General features: G+C 48.0%; 2 protein-coding genes across 2 annotated transcripts; one reads left to right on the top strand and one right to left on the bottom strand.

The window, feature by feature from the left end:
• Positions 1–962: 962 nt before the first annotated feature.
• Positions 963–2,825, bottom strand: Pmar_PMAR008134 (conserved hypothetical protein; the record flags this gene model as incomplete). Its single annotated transcript, XM_002788342.1, has 8 exons — positions 963–1,108; positions 1,151–1,233; positions 1,314–1,424; positions 1,472–1,618; positions 1,666–1,810; positions 2,241–2,373; positions 2,513–2,608; positions 2,748–2,825. 8 exons carry the CDS (start codon positions 2,823–2,825, stop codon positions 963–965), a joined length of 939 nt encoding a protein of 312 aa, XP_002788388.1.
• Positions 2,826–3,793: 968 nt separating this feature from the next.
• Positions 3,794–5,206, top strand: Pmar_PMAR008133 (conserved hypothetical protein; the record flags this gene model as incomplete). The annotated part of the gene is made up of 6 exons (XM_002788341.1): positions 3,794–3,875; positions 3,929–4,037; positions 4,085–4,270; positions 4,315–4,425; positions 4,482–4,642; positions 5,134–5,206. Coding segments are annotated over 6 exons (722 nt in total), but the record flags the coding sequence as incomplete, so codon positions are not given.
• Between the last annotated feature and the right edge of the window lie 3,141 nt (positions 5,207–8,347).

Below are 8,347 nucleotides of genomic sequence, written 5' to 3'. Positions count from 1 at the left end.
AGGTCAGCAATAGTGGACAATGGATGACTGTGTGTCAGAACTGTGCATAACTTGAGACTCAAGTTACACTGTAACTCACCCTGATCTCGGCGTCTAGCAAGTCGGGTAGAAGTGAGTCGAAGGGTGTTATGCGATCCAGCGAAAAATCTCCAACCTAACTTTAAATCTCTGATCAAGTCAAAACCAAAACTCATAGGGTTTCCTCACGTCTGAACAGGTTGAGAATTTCTTGTCGACTCCGAGTCTCCTTTGTATGTCTTTTCGGTTGAGATAGATCTCCAACTGAAAGGAGACACGCGAGCTCCAAACTCAGATAGACACGGGAGGGGCTGCGCTCCTCGCCGCACAACGAGCAACCCACTGGATCTTGTTCGACTGAACCTTTATTCTTGTTCGTGATTCTCAAGTTATATCTGAAATGCAGCGAGCTGCTCACACCGTCATGAACATTATTAGAGGATCCGAGCACAATTCAGGACATAAGTTACGACGTACATGCTGATGTTTCGCTTATGTAATGGAAGCAGAGGGGCGTTGAAATTGCAGAGCATATTGGACGCGCAGGTCGTATCTGAGAAAAGAGTTACTTCGACGAGCATGTTCCCCTTTCCATGCGTATGAACCGAATCATTCGGTCCGAACGAGAGATGAGTTTCGATGAGCGCCGTGCGTTTAATGCAATGAAATGAGCTAGAGGCTCTAACTTAGAGCAACTGAACCTAAGAAGTCGGTGTAGTTAGCCCTCCCGGAGAGGACCTCCTTCGTTATCGCCAGTCAAGCAGCTTGCTATGTTTTTCGAGCATTCCTCAACGGCTTTACTCATCGTCAAATATCTGACGGTAATCATCCACAGGTAACTACGTGTTATTCTCGTACTCTTTGTGCGTTATGCTATTTGGAGCCGTACAGCTGTTGAATGCCATCGCTGGGTAGTCGCGGACTCTGAAAGTAGAAGCAAAACTTCATGACGTCCCCATTGCAGAAGCATACTGGATTGCAGCATTCATCCATCCATTCCCGATTGCCAGTCCACGAAGGTTGATATGAGGCTCGATCCCTTTAGTGTTCTCACGCCATATCTTATGAGCTATGGCTGGTATGTAGTGACCTGAGTAGTTGGGATGATATTTCAGTAATATGTCACGGTTACCAGCATAGTCCTCCCCGGTAATGTAGAAATCTTTGCCTCCATACTTGGTATGTTTAGCGAAGAACTCTTGTAGGGCCATGTACCTTCGAAAAGAGGCTTCCAAACACGTACATAATACGATAGGCATCTTGTAGATTGTACAAGCGCCCTCCTCAAGTTCTACAAGTCGTCGGCAGCCTCAAATGAGCCATTGGTAACGGGCGGTCCAACCGAGAATCCTGTTCCTGCAGGTTGGTCGACATAAAGAAGGTTGGCTCGTTCGTTCCAAGACCAGCTGACAGTCAACATGCTCCAACCCGGTAAATGAGTGAGAAGTGTCACTCGCTGTAATCAGTATCATTGAATCTGCAAGGTCCATTCTCCTTGAAGAGTCCTATCATGCTGCTGCAGCCAGGCCCCCCGTTGAGCCAGAGAATGAGAGGGTCTTGAGCTGGGTCGGACCGAGATTCAAAGAGCCAGAAGAATAGCCTAGTACGACTCCTCATGTGTGATAATAACGATCGAGAGACGCTCACCTTCTCCCAGAACTACCACTGAAATAACCGTATACTTGCTTGACATTCGGATGGCAAAGAGCGCTGTCGCGGCCCAGGGAAATTGTGCTGCTCATTTCGCTCTGCTGTAGCTCGGTCTGGAACGGCTCGACTTTTCCCGATGCGACTGAGCAGAACCGAATGAATGACAGATCACAAATAACCCGGAGGATAGTCACCCTCGGGCGGATGTTGAATCATTTGACCGCCAGCCCAGACAAACAGAGATAACAGGACGACGATAGCGCTGACGAAAGACATCATTGATTGGGTTATGATGGTGCTGAGCAGAGTAATGTGGCACGGAATGGGCAGACTGAGGCCTCTTCAGTAGACCCAGCAGACTCTCCTGAACTACGGTCAATGAGCCACGCTTATAGAATAGCACTATGCTGCGGAGTCACTGGCCGATTCGAGAAAAGAATTCTGCAAAGGTGGCTCTTCTCCGCGTCTTGCACTACCGCGCGTGGGTTATTCGATGGAGCTCGTTCGCGTTCCAGATAGCGAAAGCTCCGCCGCGGAACTCGGTTATGTCTCACCTTATGGGAGTCTGCTACATCGCATCTGATGCCTCCGCGATGCGGAGGACATGTACTCCGCGCAGCATACATCCTCATCATGGGGGCGACATGACTTGAGGACCTCATGTCCAGGTCCATCAATCCGAGGCGTCCGGAGTGCCTGCGTGCTCTACAAGAAGCTCACAGAGCATGGACACAGTGGACAACAGCACATCCTCAATCACTGAATTCGGAGAGCATATCCACGAGTGGTACATATGGCTCTGTTACTCGTAAGAAAACTATTGTTGTAGAATCGGTGTTGAAACCGTGATGTGCCACTGCGCCATCAGCATCTGTCTCCTCCAATATCTCTGTCTCTGGAACGCTTGCTCCTGATCGGCTACTCGCTTGAAGCAGAATGCCTGATATGGCAAACTCCTCAAAAGCTTGAACAGGATGAAATCTTGTATTCCTCCGTTTCTTCACCATCGTGAGTTGGGAATAAAGCTTACAAGATGCAACAGGTCAATGATAGCTCCGTATTTTCGATGTCTAGCTCACCTTGAACTTTATCACGATTCTATCAATTTTCATGGCTGCGCAGTATTGCGGGGTTCCGTCCTGTACTGCAGGTCGCATGGAATCATTATTTCAGGTGTCCAGCTACTTACGCATATGTTGCGTTTACCTAGCTAGGTGAACGCAACATATGCGTATAACATAGCCTAACGTAAGCTAGGGTATGATGAGTTATAGTATACTTTGTAAGGATGATCGCCGAGCCGGAAGTGGACGGTGACAAATCATGAACTTCATAACATCAAGTTCATGATTTGTCACGAGGTCTGCATGACATGAAAAGATTCAAAATAATGCCGTGTGCGAGATACGCTCCCCTACAGGGCTACTTAACCCGTCAAGTGCGACTAGATTGGCACGCTAGTAGGACGATACGAGCCATATCATGTAGCAGCATTATCGCCCTATGGTGCATAACACAAACTAAAATGGTAGGTTCCCTCCATTCGTTGATGGATCACCAAAAATGAGGGAGAGAGAACGTGAGAGACGGTTGGAACAAGCAATGGTGGTTGACCAGGTTGCGCGGTGGGAGAAAGAAGAGATCCTCTCCTCTCTGTCTATCTTATCTTACGATAGTTAGACAGAATCGGGAAAGTATCGAAAATTTGAGGTTGCTTCTCGTTGGACAACGAATAGCAGCATAGAACCTGGGCGAAAGCATAAGGTCGACGAGCCGATGGCAATGTTTACGAGTGTTCTGTACTAGAGGGCCTTTGACCAGCGGAACACGCGGGCGACGAAGTAGACGACGGGTTTAACGCGCACGAGCTCCTTCGAATTAGCCACGCACGCTTGCACAAGATGCAGAAAAGAGCCATCTTCTCGGAGAATCCTTTTCTCGAATCGATCAGGAACTGAACAGAGGAGCGCTATCCTTAGTTCTACATTAGCGTGGCTCATTGATAGCGAGGAGACGTAGCTCAGCAGGCTATGCTGTGCCGAATGATAAGGCCTCAGTCAGCCCAACAATCTACCCGTGCCACATTCCCCTGTTCAGCATCATCATATCCCATACTCAATCATCGATGCCTTACGTCGGTTCCATCGTTATCCTGCTAGCTCTGATTGCCTGGGCTGGCGGTCGAATGATCCATCAACCACCTAACAGTAAGTGTCCTCCGTCTCTCCGGTAATCTACCCATCCCTCCGTTTCTGCTCAGTCACATCGGAGAAAATCAAGCCGCTCCAGACGGAGCTCCGCGCCAGTGCTCTGTGCGATCCCAGTGTTAAGCAAGTACACGGTTACCTTAATGGCAATTCTGGAAGAAGGTGAGCGCCTCTTGATAGTCATTATCACACACGTGGATTCGTACTAGGCTATTCTTTTGGTTCTTTGAATCTCGCTCCGACCCAGTTCGAGACCCCGTCATTCTCTGGCTCAACGGGGGGCCCAACCAGGGCAGGCCGAGCCGACCGGTTGGCTGCAGCAGCATGTTAGGACTCTTCACAGAGAATGGACCTTGCAGAGTAAATGAATACGGGAATGGCACTACACTCAACCGGTGAGGAGCGCTGGTTTCCCTGATAGAAATATGCTGACTATCAGATATTCTTGGAATACGCGAGCCAACCTCCTTTATGTTGATCAACCTGCGGGAACAGGATTCTCAACTGGACCGCAAGTGACCAATGGTTCATTTGAAGCTGCCGAAGACTTGTAGGACTTGAAATGCCCATCATATCATTAATATGTATGCAAGACTATGCTGGAAGGTACATGGCCCTACAGGAATTCTTCGCTGAATATACCCAGTATGGAGGCAAAGATTTCTACATCACCGGGGAGTCATATGCTGGTAACCGTGACAGATTACCGGAATATCATCCTAACTACTCAGGTCACTACATACCTGCCATAGCTCATAAAATATGGCGTGAGAACACTAAAGGGATCGAGCCTCATATCAACCTTCGTGGACTGGCAATCGGGAATGGATGGATGAATGCTGCAATCCAGTATGCTTCTGCAATGGGGACGTCATGAGATCATTCTACTTCTCCCAGAGTCCTCGACTACCCAGCGATGGCCTTTCACAGCTGTACTGCTCGAAGCGTCATCGCGTACAATGAGTATGACATTGTCATAATGACAATAACACACAGTTGCTCGTGGATGATTCTTGTTAGGTTTTTGGGGAGGAGTAGAGACGCTAAGCGGTGCTCGAGGTTTATAACACGTTGCGTCGTTATCAAGAACATGACTGGTCCTCTCTGGGAGCGTCGCCTACCATTATGATTTGAGTTCCATCGGCACTCCAGGTTTAGTTTCTCTCATTATTTTGACTGAATCATTGAAACTCATTTCTCATTCGATCCATACGCAGGGAGAGGGGAACATATTCGTTGCAGTATCTCTCGCTTTCAGATTTGCCTTGCAGTCTGGCTATGGATTGCGAGTCTCGGCCAGTCTGGGATTTAATTCTGAAAAGCATCGACAAGTGCGTCAAAAGTCGTGTTCTGAATCCTGATGGGATGCTTGAGTTATGCTGCTTTCGGTGCGAGCATCTCGCTGTATTTTAGATTCGATATGAGGAAACAAAGAGAGTATCCCCGTGGTTCTAGAATCGAGAAAAGTCCGGTGGGTTGCTTGTTGTCAGTCCAGCGGCATACCTCTTGCAGCGTTGCTATTCGCATGAGCTGAAACTCTGTGTGTCTCTGTTCAGTTGGAGATTTATCTCAACAGAGAGGACATACAAAGAGAACTTGGAGTCGACCAGGAATTCTCCACCTATTCGGACGTGAGGAATTTCTATGAGTTTTGCTCTTGATCAAACCAGATATCTCGCGTCAGGTTGGAGAATTCGATCTGGATCACTTATCACCATTTGACACACTACTGCCCGACTTGTTAGACGCCGAGATCAGGGTAAGTTAGCTCAAATCTCGAGTTAGACAGAGTTTGTTCACATACAACTAGACTAATCGACCTGCCATTGACAGGCTGCCAACCGATGTTGAACTCGACTTTCATGAGTGATGTCCATTCTGCTGCTGCCTGATGTTGTTTCATGATTGAAGCAATCCATGCCCAATATGAGAATAATACGTACAATATTCTTGGCAACGGACTTTGCTTGGACATAGCACTGATTGCTTTGTAGCCGGCATTGAGTTGGAATATCTTCGATGCATCAGTGTGACTCTTTGGATCGTGAGGTTTATCTCATTTCGAGTTAGCAGCTAACTGCTAGCTCCTCGATAAGATTCTTCTATATGCCGGAGATCAAGATTACCAATGTAACTGGATTGGTTACGAGCATGTGGCGGATGCGATGGATTGGCCAGGACGTGATGAATTCCTCAAAGCTCCCCGTTATGAATACCCAGTAGGCGTGTTCGCTGCCGATCAAGAGATGATCATTCAATGATCTGATGCATATTTTCCTGCTTCCAATCTTTCAAGCCTCAGGTTGATTCAGTGATTCAGTATGCTGAATATATTGGTTCACTCCGCAGTATCCGCTGGAAGAGAAAGGGAATGTTTGGCTTCTTCAGAGTATAAGAAACTCAACATTCTACAGCACTTCCCTTATAGGTATACCAAGCTGGCCATTTCGTACCCATCGACCAGCCACGCACGGCTCTTTTCATGATCAACGATTTCATCGATGGTACTCTCGGACCATTGCCTAGGAGAGCCGTTATGAGCGGAGGCAGTGCGGAGCTCTGACTGATAGTCCCCAACCCCGGAGGCGGTGTGTGTCGGCTCACAACCGCAACTGAGTACTGGCCCATCTGTGTGTACCAAGCAACTGTCCTATATCGGAAATGAGAAATCCTTCTTATACAGCTAAATAAATGTCTTCGATGTTTCCAGACAGGCGCAATCCATCATTTCTTCGAGAATTACTATCTCTTGCCTTTCATCTCATGTGAGTATTTTCAGAAGCCACATTTTACGAAGAAATGATTCTCACCCTTTTCCCCATCATTTTACATACGACTCGTATGATACGAGCCCTTAAATGTGTTGAATTCGGAGTTATGAGTTGGTGTCATAAGTTATCACTCGCTGCGAGGCGACTCGAGCTATGACTCAGAACTCGAGGATCTCGAGTCGAGGTCCACAAGGTTCCCCTGTGATTCACAGGCTGTGAACTTGACTCGGTGGACGCTCCTCATTGATATGCGGGACGCATCATGCAGTAGCAGAATTTGGTGCCGCATGATGCGGCCTGCATTTAATGTCGTTGGATCCATGATTTCGTCCTCAAAGGTTACGGACTCGAATTCCAGAATAATTTCTCACGACCCGCTCTCGATTCGAGTCTCGAGCGACGTCCTCGAGGCGGCTTTCCTGACAGCACGCTCCTGCAACAGGAACTTTCTGGCCCATTGCGTCTAACGCATCTGCGACGCGTAGAGTGTGAACTATGCGAAGTCAGTGAAGGCTTTACGGTGAAGTGTACATCCTCTTGGGCTGCTCCATCAATGCAAGGGCAGTCAGGTTCAAAACTACTGAGTCAGTAGTACTGACCCGCCACGTCACCCTCTACCATCACCAACGAATGTTGAGTTACCAGTTGTAGAACTCGTAGGTGCAGGGAGGGGCGGAAATGAGAATCACAACAAAGGGAAACGGCCGCTGACCACTCGTGTGTATGCCGAGTGATGCCGTTGTTGATAGTTGTTAACTTAACGAAAACTAAGGAAACACCGTCTAATCTCACGCAGAACCTAAGACTAACAACAGCTTATAAGATATAAGATCTATGGAAGTTCAAGAGTACCAGACCAGCATACTAGCTTGACACTAGATACATAGCTACATCACATGCACAGAACAACCGTGGAGGTTCTCCATTGGAAGACATTTTTTTGTGTCTTCAAGTGACTCCAACACTCTCACTTCTCGCTATCGATATCTGCTGAATCCAGCACACTCCTGCCCGTGACTAGTCACTAGGACCAGCACGTAAATTCAGGACATACTCAATAGTCTCCCTACCTTCTTCAAGTGTGACCTTTCTTTTACTATCCGTCGGAGCACTTGTTCATCTCGTACAGAGCGTCGACGCAACCACCAAACATCAGCCAACTCTCGGAGAGTTATATCTTGACCATCACGGACCTCATTCATATACGCATCAGCAGTCATATTGTCCCACGGTGGGACTCCCACCAACTTGGTGGTTCTAACGCTTCGAGAACAGCATCCTTAATTTCACGAGACTCCTGTGAAGCAAACGGGCCGGATGAAGCTTTCATATGACCACGACAAACGATAGCTGGAGAGAGTGGTGATTCGCTACTGGTGAAGAGTCGACGACGTCGACTCAACGTACGGAGGAGTATAACCGCAGCTGTTGCACGGGACAGCGGGTCTTATCAAGACTCTGAAGTGCACCACGGAGAGCAGCATGAAAATCTCGATGGCCTTGAGTTCCTCCGGGAGGAATCCTCCCCCCGAGGTGGCAATGGGATGACCATTGAATTCAAATCTTCGTGTCACCAACCACTTCGTCAATAATCCTTGGTCAAGAAGTAAAAGACCGTTTCGGACCCAAAACGCGCTGTTCTTGCAATTTGCAAAAAACTGGTGAATTGTGCCCAGACCGGGGATCGAACCTGGGGATTAT

Source organism: Perkinsus marinus (assembly GCF_000006405.1).
Source record: "Perkinsus marinus ATCC 50983 genomic scaffold scf_1104296928276, whole genome shotgun sequence".
Classification (NCBI taxonomy): Eukaryota; Perkinsozoa; order Perkinsida; family Perkinsidae; genus Perkinsus; species Perkinsus marinus.
Note: the sequence above shows the minus strand (reverse complement) of the source record. Positions and strands in the feature narration are given on the sequence as shown.